Source organism: Mytilus californianus, unplaced genomic scaffold (genome assembly GCF_021869535.1).
Source record: "Mytilus californianus isolate M0D057914Y unplaced genomic scaffold, xbMytCali1.0.p SCAF_7, whole genome shotgun sequence".
Lineage (NCBI taxonomy): Eukaryota > Metazoa > Mollusca > Bivalvia > Mytilida > Mytilidae > Mytilus > Mytilus californianus.
Window position 1 is genome coordinate 16,197,397 of NW_026262723.1, and position 13,898 is coordinate 16,211,294.

The 13,898-nt window shown below is 30.8% G+C and overlaps 1 protein-coding gene across 6 annotated transcripts in view; it reads left to right on the forward strand.

The window, feature by feature from the left end:
- LOC127708934 (low-density lipoprotein receptor-related protein 2-like) overlaps positions 1 to 13,898 on the forward strand; it is a 327,071-nt gene that overhangs the window by 170,464 nt on the left and 142,709 nt on the right. For 2 of the 6 annotated variants that reach the window (XM_052214140.1, XM_052214146.1), the window contains exons 2-3: positions 9,981 to 10,033; positions 13,628 to 13,765. The exons of 1 other annotated variant lie outside the window; for it this stretch is intronic. In XM_052214140.1, the coding sequence (XP_052070100.1) occupies positions 9,985 to 10,033; positions 13,628 to 13,765 (187 nt within the window). In that variant the 5' untranslated portion in view covers positions 9,981 to 9,984. Of the gene's footprint in view, positions 1 to 7,928; positions 7,990 to 9,980; positions 10,034 to 13,627; positions 13,766 to 13,898 lie in introns of those variants that run through there. 3 more of the 6 variants (XM_052214141.1, XM_052214145.1, XM_052214139.1) reach the window with 3 other exon arrangements.

A 13,898-nucleotide genomic window follows, 5' to 3' on the forward strand; every position in this document is an offset into this window, starting at 1 on the left:
TCTTGACTTATAAGTTTGAGGAAAAGTTTTATGCACAGTAAAAAAGGGAGATAACTCATGTTTGGAAGTTAATGATATATATATGATATATATTATCCTTTTTTTCTTTGCAATAATGGGAAGTAAAGAATCTATTACAGTAACAGTAATCTATTTCATAAGTTGGAGTTACCTCCCACATTTTTTAAAAGTATAAAAGTAAAGAAGACATAAGATGTGTGAAAGTAATTAAATTTACTACTTAATAATTATAGAAATATTACTAGTAAATCAAATTAGCCCATCAATATAATATAGGCATTTAGGAATTTGAAATAAGAGATACACATGTATACAAAATTCCATCCTAATGACTCTACTAGAGATAAATATAAACAGTGATAGAAAATATAATTCAAAACCAACATGTTTTTGTAGTTGCATCTAACCCACTATCAAGGGAGATAATTCATGCTTAACAAAAAGATAAATATTTATCATTTACAATGATTGTATGTCCAAATGTGTAAATCTTGAGAGACAAAGAATAACAGTTTTTAAAATGATTCAATTTGGCAAAAAGAAAATTGGAATGAATAATAGCAAAATTCAGGTGAATTTGTTTCTCATGTTACAAAAATTTAACTCAATAAAGTTAAATTTCTCTTATGAATTCATGGTTTAATTCAGATAAAATGAAACATAACATTTTCACATGAGTTTTGATTCATGTTAATTTCATGTGAAATTGTTCACGTGAATTTAACGTGAAATTTTTCATGTGAATATATCATGAAATATTCACATGAATTTAACGTGAAATATTCACGTGAATTTCACGTGAAATACTCACGTGAAATACTCACATGAATTTCACGTGAAATATTCACGTGAATTTCACGTGAAAATAGAATTTTTCAAATTAAATTAAGATTTCCATGGAATATATGATACATATAATACAAGATATTAGAGGTTGACAAAATGTTTGATTTTCGGTTATTTTTTTTTAACTTAGACACCATTTATATTTTTTCACGTGAAATTCACATGAAATGTTTTACGTGAAATTCACGTGAAATAATTTCACGTGAAAATTTAACGTGAATTTCACGTGAAATCACTTCACGTGAAATTAACGTGAAATTCATGTGAAATTCACGTGAAATGAGATTCACGTGAAATTCACGTGAGCAAAATTTGGCTGTGTAAAGCTACTGAACCCCTCAAATTCCCTCTTTCACGAATTAAACAAAAAACAAAAAGAACACGAGACGGAATGAACGAGAACGAACGATTTAAATCAATCAGAATCGTGTATCTCTACATATTTCGCACATTGAAGTCGAATCGATTTTATTTCGCACAAAGTCATGTGTGGACGAAACGATCAATTATTTCCATGTTAACAAACCTGTTTTGTTCTGAAACGATACTATCTCACCTGATTGGATGTTTGGTAATTATGTTAGTTTTCGGAATGTGAACCAAAACGAATCAGCTGACATGTTAACCTTTAAATCTAAAGTTAATCGTTATATTTTTACTACTCTTTATTTATATCTATTTCATTTATTTATTTCATTTCCTTTATTAATTTCCATGTATTTATGTGTAATCCAATACATGAAATGTTGTATATCATGTTAAAAAAACCATGAGTTCTAACGTTTAACATTTAATTTTGACTATCTTTTTGTCTGTTTGCAGCAATTTTGCGTCCGAACAAAAAATGGTAAGATAAAATGGTAATTCTAAGATAACTAAGTAAATAGATAGTTTTCATAATAAATATAAGGGAAAATAATGAAAGACGGACAAGATCAAACTAACTATCAAACTGTCTGCTTCTTCTTTTGCTTGTATCGTAATACAGGTTATTTAAATACATATTTCTTGTAACAAAAAGCTGACAAGAACATTATTCATTTTGTTTTTTTTTTAACATAGTTATCTTTATTGTCATTTTTTATTTATTTGTTTATTTGTACCGTTTGATCATTATACTGGTTTATGAGATGTAATGCAGGAAAACGTGTATTGAATTGAAAAAATATGTCAAAAACATGTTTTGTCAGCAAGGTCAGTCACTATTCTTGGCTAGTATGCATACTGTATTAATGCTTGATTAACATTTATTATCAATCTATTGCTATCCGCATTTAATGATTTGCATAGTTTTTCTTTATCAAAGTTATGATCCAATTCATGTTAAAAAGTTATTAAACTAAACTTCAAAGAAGTTTTTCACACAATATTTAAAGTTCACGATGTAAAAAAAATATCTTTACGATGATTTTTGTGTAAGCATTTTCCGATCTCTTTTCTATTTCATAAACAATATAATATGTTAAAGCAGTGTAGTGTACATTATTCATCTATGTACAAATATGGTAAGTCTAAGTTGAACCGGTCAAATATCTATACTTCTTAAATGACGAGGATCCAATTTGTTAGCCGGCATGAAGTTAAAACGACGGATCAAACAATTCTACTGTATTAATAACTAATAATAGGACAATGGTGTTGATTACAAATTACACCATTCCAGGCTTTTTTTGTTTTCCACATTATTATTATGACCAATAATTAACAGGTTCCGGGTCGAATCCGATTCCGACACCAATAGTACCTGTTATTTGTCACCTATGCTAATCTTTAAGTATCGCCTCTGTCAGGCGCACCACCAAACGGTGTATTTGTACACGGGAATAATCAGATGTAAACTTCGTCATCATACAGGGATTGACACTACTAAATTCAATCATTGACCAAAACAAATATATAAACGAGTAGTTACCGGCTGTAGTTAGAAAAACCCGGACGGATTAAAACAGAAAGACTTTGACAGCATAGAAAACTGTGCACCTTAAAATCAGCATGACTTTTTCAAATGACAATACTAATACTAATCCAGGATGAAAATAAAGCGTAGATACTTAAATTCAGTCACGGACCCGCGATGTCGCGTGTGTGTTCTAGTTTTTATAATACAAATCACTCTGAGATATAGAACTTATAGATTCTTAGTTAAGGCTAAGTATTTTTTATACAACGTGGACATATTTGCACTCTTGATTAATGTCAAATTAAACAATATTTTGTAGTCATTGTGTAACAATATTGATGTCAAGTTGTATGTTAAAATCCATCCTGCGTTAACATTTTTTTTTTATTTATCTTTCTTACAATATATATCATGTAAATGTAGATATATGATTTGCTTAATAAATAACAAAATGGTCAGTTTTAGTTGATGCGGTCAAATATCTTGAGATACGAAAACTGCCTTGTAAATTGATGCGATTAAACTTTTCCATTCATCATGTACTGATATTGCTGTCATTTTTGATATACAATCCATGCTGAGTTGACAAATTTACTGATTTATAATTTGCCTATACAATTGTTATAACAAAGTACAAATATGGCAACTTTTGGTCGATGAGGATACAAACTATCTGTAGAAATGAAACATCAGATTCTTGTGACAGTTCAGATTTTGTAAATTAAAAGAGGAATTATTGACACTGTAAATTGATGCAGATGAAATATTGTAGACAATAAAAACTGGGGTGATCTCAGATGCTCCGGAAGGGTAATCCTGCTCCACATGTGACACCCGTCGTGTGACTCATGTAAGTTCAAACCCTGTGATAAGTCTAATTTGGTAGGTCCCATTCGAGCTATAAAGGACGGGATTTCAGTTACGACAATAGGAATATATCCGTCGTCATCAGTGAAAATATATTATATAACGTTGAACCAACTCGTAATAGGGTCCGTAATTTTTTGAAGGAATGATTTCAACTTCACACTTGGCACTCTTGGTTTAATAGCTTCCTTGTGTGCAAATATTTAGATATTTAACAATTTATAATAAAGGCATTTGAGTTTGTTTGGTTCTTCATAATAAATAGTTGATTGAATTATAAACCTAAAACTTTAACGGGTTTCGTTTTGTGTAACAGTAGATAATGATTATGGTTGTGTCTGTTTGTTCATCAACTTATTAACTCTGATTAATTTATTTAAGTTTATGTATTATTCACCATTGTGTTATCATAGTAAAGATTCATTGTCTGAATCTTTTTTTCTTCATCAACTTACAACAAGTTTTCAATGATAAGATAATATTTCGAGGTAAATGTGTACCTAAGGTCCAAAAAAATATATTAGATGCCAAGTTGTACTGGTTCAAAAACGCATGCTAATGAGATAAAGTAAGTGAAAAGGCAAAATCGTATTTGAATTTCGAAATTATTTTTTTGCATCTGTCATTTTACTTATCAACAGATTTATTGTAAAATTGAATGCTAAAGATTAACAAAATATAATTGAATTCTGTAGATGTATGTCTATTTTTATTTGTTATGATTTGTTTTGTCACATATCCTTACATTTACCTTATAGAAAAACTATTTTTGAATAATCCAAAAAAAAAGAAGAAAAACACACACCCAACAACTCTACACAGAAATACATAGTATATGACAGAACTCTCACAGTTTTCCTATCTAGTGATAACATTTGTTTAATTAACTGTCTGTGATTTTAAATATATTTTCAAAATGATAATCATAGGTAAAATGAACAATGGTTAGGTTCAGTAATCATACATTCGTCTTGTCTAACAAGGCGTATAACAGTTTAATGAGGGTAATTGGCTAATAAAGGGATAGTTAGCATTTTAAACTTCAGTATACTAATAGATTTTGAAATGTCAGATATTCAATGTAAAATTGTAAGTTTTTTTTTTACTTTCACTAGATAATTACCCGAACATTAGCTATTCAAAGTCAAATTACAAGTAAGTGTATAAATTTACGTATTTTAACGAAGAACTCGTTTTTAAAATAATACAATCGTGGTTAATCATTGGTAGGAAAATAAAGGATTAATTTTCACTGAATCTAAATTAACATAGAATACTTTAATACGAGCATCATATATAATCTATATAGAACGGGATACCATAGAACTTTTAATTCTTGGTCTACCTATGCACAGGGAACAATGAAAACTGCTAATACAGAAATGATTATAATGCACAATACATACATGTTTTACCCTTTTAACAAGCAGTTAACAACTTTAAACGAACTTATAATTCATCGAACATTTTCCTTTTGTATCGTACGTACAAGACTACTGCATTATTTATTACTGCAACTCAAAATTTATTTAAAAAAATGAATTCTGAAATGATTTCATTAAGGAAACGTCCATTACAAAGACAAAATTAAACGCTCGAATATCTCAACCGACTGGTACATAGTTGTTATATGCCTATAGATCAGGTCTTTTAACAGAAATATGGAAGCAACATATATTAGGGTATTTGCATTGCATTTGGGTTATCCATTTATTCTAAGGACAAACTATTAATTATGAACAAAACGCAAACTATTACAGATACAGTTTTTCTTTTCAAAGTTCCAATACATATTTGTCAATAATACCAGAAGATCACGTCAATAATACCAGAAGATCACGTCAATAATACCAGAAGTTCACGTTTAAAGAAGAATTATAGACCAGATATAAAAACTCATTATAAATAATTGGCTTACATTGTGACAGGCCACACGATTATTTCATCTACTATATGAATCATCAATAGCGCTCAATTCAAAACAGGTGCGAAGCCAAATTAAAATTACGGAATAAATTCAAATAAATATAGAATAATACATGGCAAAATCCGTATCGTATGCTGTATCACATTAGTCCCGAGGGCCGAAGGTCCCGAGGGCTGATATTGGTCGAGTGATGATACATCATGCGATATGGATTTTGCCATGTATTATTTTGTTTATTATATATTTTAATAGAATCAGATTCATGGGACATCCTTTTTTAAAATCGTCCGAAAATATAAGAGAGACAAGAAAATTATGGTTACCTGTATTTTTCTAGCTGACTTGTATTTTTAGAGACTTCCTTATTTGCCTAATATCCCGTTTCGTGATAGTCATAACAAAATTCGGGATCGTTCATGCTGGACGAGACATCGAACTCATATTGTCCCTTATAACCTTATTACATGCTCAATATAGAGCTATGAAATTGGCAAGTAATATATTTTAAGACCATGTATTTAAATGCATTCACTAACGATACTGTCAGCAGTTCCCTCCTGTAGAATACAACTCACCTTACCAATATGTGTTGTTAAGTTTAGCCATTATACTGCAATCTGATCTCATTTGTATACATAAATGTGGACAACAAGTTACCAAGTATCATCAATTCAAAGATTATGGACAGACAAACAGAGGGATTCCTATATATATGTATGAACTCCACATTTTCGACAGGGTTGCAATTTTGCTGTACCAAATATGTGTATACTTCGAAAACTAAAATTTCTTCAATAATGCTTGATGTTAAAACTTTACTAACATGTGTTTTTCCAGGAAGTATATATATACTGAAAACCATGATTATTTCTGAAGCTTGTGAAACCCCATCATTTATTAGAACTAAAAACATTAAACTTGGAATTTCCACAAATGAAACTCTGGTACTAATGAATAAATATTAATATAACACCATTTTATTTTTAATCTGACTATCAAAACAATAATTTCACAACAAAGATCATATTACATCAAAAACAAAATAACAACTACACTAGGTTTAAAACATGAACTAACAGAGAAATCTGGTCATTTGTTAAAATAATCCATCATAGGAACTGCTAGTATATTCTGGCATATATGAATCATTACGTTTTGCAAGTATTTGGTGTCAAAATTACTTCCCTACCCTTTTTTGGATGCATGTGATTAATAAATTTCCCTTTTCTCATTTGGAACCTCATATTAATACATGCATATGTAATTTGTTTTTAAACCACTTTTAATATTTGCATTATTCAAAATAATTTGGATTTTGAAGTGAACAATTTGCTATTCAAACCCTTGATTTAGGAAACGTATCAATGCACATAAATGAGGTATTGATAATTAATACAAATGCTTTAGAAGAGTAATCTATAGACTTCTAATTGTTATTATCTCAGTTCGATTGCACTAAAAATTAACACACATACATGTACATGTACGTTTAAATAAAATAAAAAAAAAAAAAAAAAACTAGTGAAGAGAGAATGGGTCTTTTGATCATTTTCCAAAATGAATATTTCTAGTCTGAATCAATGTCATGAATGACCCATTTTCTCTTGCAAGTATTTTTCAGAAATTCTAACTAAATGAGGTTACATTTCGTATCATGCCAGGAAATACAGCAACTGGGCGTCATATGTCAAACTTTGACGTCATTTGATATATGACGTCACGCACGGTATGCGATACGGGTTAAGCTATACGATATGGGGTATTCGATACGGGTTTAGCCATGCGATACGGGGTATGCGATGCAAAGTAGGTGATACAGACTGGAAAAAAAACCTTTATTAGATATACAAAATTGCTGTATTTAGTACTAAATATATGATAAAGGTCAATATATATATACATCATCCTGCCAGAATATAACATACAGTTACCGAAATTATCACTAAGCTGCTTTATATCATTGTATGTTAAACTGACATTTTTTTTTCTATAATATAAACAGTTAAAAATACAATGCACACGATCATGATGTTTCCACATATTTAAATTGCAGTTATATAATGCACAGCCAAATCAATGGTGATAAATTTGTACTAGTATCATTTTACATTACCCCAGGCTATTTCTGTGTAGAACTATTTTTTCCGAATCGTCAATTAAATCAATATTTTTTTTAGAATGGTCATCATACATGTAGGTGTAATTGAAAATGTGAAAGTTCAATGTTACTTTTTTTTAGAAAGGCGGATAATGATTTAATGAAGGTAAATGTTTTATAAAGAGATAAGTGTTTCAAACAGGGTTAATCGACAGTTTTTTTGAAATGTCAGTATTTAATTGTAAACATTTAAATTCGTTTCTTTCACACTCGCCTTGTGATTTACTTGAATATTCACTTCTCGAAAGTAAGCTTCTATTCTACATATGTGTAAGTAAATATTATTTTCATTATTTTTAAGTCAACTAATGCTTTGAATTTATGACACTGGACGTTCAGCAAACATCAATTAATTTATATTTAAGGGTGACACATGGATGAAAAAAGCCAACTAATTTATGTCATAAGTTGGTAAATGTTATTAAATAGTCAATACCATATGACGATGTATCATTGTGCTTCATTTCAATAACGGGGCCTCGGTGGCCGAGTGGTCTAAGTAGTTACTACTGAAATCACTAGCCAGTCATCACTGAGGTTGTGAGTTCAAACCCCGCTCGTGCGGGTGCACTCGACTCCAATCTTAATTCACTAGGACGGTCAGTTTTCCTATCGAAGGTCGGTGGTTTTCTCCGGGCACTCCGGCTTCCTCCACCAATAAAAACTGGCCGCCACGAAATAGCCCAAAAGCGGTGCTTAAACGTGGCGTTAAAACACCAAAAATCAAATCAAATCATTTCAATAACACAAACATACATCACAGAACACTTGAGTTGGATGTAAAAGGATCATTAATTGGCTCGACACAAATTTAAAAGTGTCAACTTCATTTTCTACTTATCGGCCAACAAAATCCGAATAAACCGTAAATCCCTGAAGGAGTAAAGAGTAAACGGTTTCATCTCTAAAAACTTGTATAAAGTGTTGCTCCATGTGTTCCGATTTGATAACATACATGCTTTTTTTTATGAATTCTTACCTAATGTTTTGATTTTAAAGGTGTTCGCTGTTCTTGTATGTTACTTTTTGTCAGATATTAGGAATCCTCTGATTTTTATCGACGAAGTACCATAACAAATTTGGCCCGCTTACTCCTATTTTTTCATGATCTTATTGTATATAAAGTTTTCTCTTATGTGAAACCGATTTGATTACATGCATGTTCATATTTTATGAATTCTTACCTAATGTTGTTATATTAAGGATGTTTGCTGTTCTTGTTTATTGACATTTGTCAGATATTCGGAATCCTCTTATTCTATCGATGAGAATTAATTTATATTTGGCAAAAAATGTAACAATGTTAAATGTTTTTATTAGTAAGCCCTGCCTATAGATCATCTAGGCCTAAATATTTGACAAAAGTTATATTGTTCTTGGCCAACCATTACTTAATTACAATATTTATTCAAATTAATGTTTGCTTTACGTATAAAGGAAATTGTGTACTTATATACAATTTGCGGGGTAAATGAGATTACATTTTGTTACTTACAGATTATTGTTGGTCATCTCAACGAGATTGATTTTCTCGCTTCAAACGGTAAGGCGAAAGTGAGAAAAACAATCGAGGTGAAATGACCAATAATAATCTGTTGATCGCTATTTTGCCTATGACGACGTTGATGTTGACATTGAAAACGGCACATGCGTCTTTAGTTTCTAGCGATAATTTTTCATATCACTCTACTGTGCTGAGAAAGGAAATAATCAGTCCGTAAGATCAAAGGAACATTTCGTAAAATAGTTAATGTTATTTGTGTTCTTTTTAGGCTTTTAATGTATTGGTCTAATCTGTTTATCATTTACCATGTTGTAAATATGTTTTCGTTGCTATAACATATTTAGTGCTTCCTACAATAAAGTTTTCATTCATTATAAAAGTATTGAGAGAACTATTTATTGCAAAATTCGCAATGGCTTGTGTGTAAAAACAAATAAAAAAATGGACCTTTTATTTTTTTCTGGTAATTTAGTTATATTATCTATATTTTATCCATGTACAACAGTTTTTGTAAAGGCTTGTTATTTTGACACAGGGCAGCCAACATCCATAAACTATAAAAGTCCACATCAACTTGTATGCATATTTTTTACGTACTACGCTATCGGGATTTGGGCTTCAAGCTTTGTATGTGAAACAGTTTTAATATCAAACAATGCGTAAATTTCATCCATATGTTCATTTTGGAAAAATATAGTTTTTAACATTTAACCGAGAACGGAAAACGATGTAACATTTATAAACTTATTTTTCACAGGGCAATGGAAAATTATCCTTTCTTTGTATTGTTGTTTTTGACTGCAATAACAGGTAAAGTATACTTGTATATATGCGAGCTTGCACTTAAATGTGTGTTTTTATAATATAACTGTATTATGTTCAAGTACAGTCGTATTGGGTCGAGGTAAGCTGACTGATGATAAACACGACAGTCGAAAGACTCATACAGGATCAATATGAACTATTTGCGTTAATTATCATTCTAATACAATAAATGTCGAATAATACTTAGAAGAAATGATGTGCGATGAAGTACCATTTTATTCACCGAAAAAAAAAAAAACCTTTGAGCCTCTCGATTTTTACACGAGTCATCTCCCATCAAAATGACGTTACTGACGTGTGAAAACAAAAATGACACAACTTCCAGGTAAGAACTGGTCTGTGGACTGGAGTGACAAAGAAAAAGATATCTGAAATCCATCTGCTGCCGAGGCAAGCATTCACAAACGGCCGTTTCCGCGACACCAATACTTTACAGAAAGAGTCTTAATTTGTTGTACATAGGAGATCAGATGTGGCATTTTAAGTCAAAATAATTCTCTGGCTTAATTGTTTTGACAAATTATTTGATGCTACAGTAAGACATGTAAAAGAGCAGTGCATATCCAAGATTGCCAACCCTACAAATTACTTTCACTTCAGTCTGCACCGTCAGAGACATAATCTTTTATTGTTGACAGTTCTGGATATTCACACCTCAAAGAAATAATATAACATATGAAAAATAAAACCAACTCTAACATCAAATGTGTTGAAATCTAATATTTTGCGTAATACATTTATTCATTTTCCTACACCTTTTTGAACCAAAAAACAAATCTTGTATTAAGGCCAGTAAGAATCTGTTTTAACTGGCTTTTTTGTAAAAGACTTGTACTAATGAACATCTCTGGGATACAATGAATCGTATAAAATGGACAATTTATAATGTATTTTTAGTCATTGGTTAATAAAATTCTATATTGATAGCTGCTTAATTTACAATAAAATTGAGAATGGAAATGAGGAATGTTTCAAAGAGACAACAACCTGACCAAAGAGCAGAAAACAGCCGAAGGCCACCAATGGGTCTTCAACACAGCGAGAAAATCCTGCACCCGGAGGCGTGCTTCAGCTGGCCCCTTAACAAAAAAGCGTACTAGTTTAGTGATAATGGACGTCATACTAAACTCCAAAACATATAAATGAACTAAAATTAAAAATCATACTAGACTAACAAAGGCTCCTGACTTGTGACAGGCGCAAACATGCTGCGGGGTTAATCATGTTTTGTGAGATCTCAACCCTCTTCTTATACCTCTAGCCAATGTAGAAAAAAACAAACACACAGCAATGTGCAAAGTAATACTCAGTTTAAATGAAGTCCGAGTCCGATGTCAGAATAGGTAACAAAAGAAACTAAACATATTGGTAATGATACATTAATTAACAAAGGACTACTAGAAGTTACTGACATGCCAGCTCCAGATCTCAATTAAACTGATTGAAAGATTATGTCCTCATCATATGAAAATCGAGCACAATCCCTTAGTATCATACCATCATAAAATATATGATAAGAACATAACCCGTATCATGCCAACAACTGGTTTTAGAATAAATGTGTTTAGTTCCGATGCAAAGACCCTATAAGTGAATCAATATTAATACCAAAATATGCAATCTTTAATGACCTGGCAACAGTATCGTAATATATGTATTAATTTCAAACACTGGGATTTGCTTTATCATTATTCACGAAGCACGAAACGTGTATTCGACGTTTTTGTTTTAAATGCAAGGTAAAAATCTGCTTTGTCGTTAATCATCTCATATAAAAATTTATAATCATTTGGATAAAACAGATTTGTACAAATTGTATAAATATATATTATGGTGTTATTACAGGGGCATTAGCTACGAGATTTACTAAATATTTAAAATATGATTTTTTTTGTTCAACTATTAATGAAAGTGAAATAGTGAACAAAAAAAATTCGCTTTTAGCAGCCAGTTTGTTTCAAGTTTGTCAAAATAAGCTGATAAATTATTCACTGCCAAATAAATATTTCGACTTAATTTAATCCGTATTCATGAGACCTTCCATTTAACTCCTTAGCTAGAGATGGGTTACGCATGAATTAGGCGTGTTCAGTTATTAATTGAAAATAATGTCAACATTGAAAGTGAAACTATGGCAAATGTATGGAAAACCATTTGATTTACTGATTCGATTCACAAAAACTCATTCGTATACAGGTAACACGATGATTAACATATATTTTTAACCTATAATATGAAATCAAACAAACCTAACAAAAAAACAATTGATATCTATTTATATCTATATTTATGTTTATTTCGGGTCATTTTACCGTCGACAGACTTCGGAGGTCACCTCGGTGGTTAATAAGATGGCGTCTAGACTAAAACACACACGAAATGCTGATATATATTATCGATCCCATGCATTTGAAATTGTTTATGTTAGGCTTTTCATAATTTGGATATACTTTTTATAATGTTATAAATCAAATATGAGAACTTGAATCAAATCGGTGAACATGGATTTGACAGCTAATGCCCCTTTAAATGGGTGTTTTCTTATTAATTATGCATTATGTTCAAGTACAGTAGTATAGAATCGAGGTTAGCTGTATTGGCTCGATACGTAGCCTTGGTCCATAACAGCTGATCCACAAACAACCGGACTGGTACCTTGAAATAAAATGCTAATGCACTCTGGAAAAGAAAACATATTTTTTAACGACCATTTAGTAGTATTAGGAAAAGCATTGCTGCTTTAAGTAACGGCTTTCGAAATAGTGACCTTCATTAGTTTTTATCGGTACAACTTATTTGGCAAACATTTTAAATCAATATTAAAAAAAAAAGATGATGACCGGGTGATCATTCGGCCATTACCGTAGATTTCGAGTTTAATACTGCTATATCCTCTATCTTTTATGGCTCGGCCAATAACATTCCTGGACAATGACAAACTAGTCTTAAAACAAAATGGGCCTAACAAATTTGGCTTCTCACATAATAAGCCGGTAAAACAATCTGATCATTATAGACATAAGATAAGATTGTGAAATCGATATCATTTATTAAATTTGAAGAAAATTAACTAAATCTAATAAATGAATTTACAGTTTACAAAATTACTAATGTAAACAAACACAAATATAAAAAAGAAGTTTGAATTTGTAAAAAGTAGTTGATTCTGTACATTTTCGTATAAAACATTAGATTTAAGGGAATTAGAATATTTATATATTTCTCGTCAGATTTCCAGAGGAATCTGTTAGTGCACGTTAGGTAATTAGGTCTCCTCAAAAAGAGACTGCTTAGATATTTAAGACACATATAAAGCATAGCGCAAATAGTACCAAACGTACTGTTACTTCTTGCAAGTAACACATCGATGAAAAGCAGAATTTGGTTATTTCACAATCGATGATATGGACTAGATTTTAGTTCAAAAACAAATAGAATATATTCGTGGTCATATATAACAGTCAAGTAAACAAGTATATATACCTTTAACCATCCGTTGCTTGATGCTTGCCACACACATGGAAATTTCACATAATAAATTAAGATATGTAGTAATTGATAATTGTAATATATAAACAGGTGGGTTGACGGACGTTATTCCTCCAGGAGAATGTAGAGAATGTTCAGACGGTTCTGGTTGTGCTTATAGATATGCGTTCTGTAATGGATATAATACTTGTTCAAATGGCGAAGATGAAAACGAGGATGTATGTAGAGGTACCAATGTTAATTGTTTAGCTGTAACAGGGATATGTTATATATTTAAAAAAATGATTGTTCATTGTGTATGTATTATTCATGTTGTGTATCAAAACAGGGCATTCTTTTTTTCCCTCTTTTCTTTCGATAT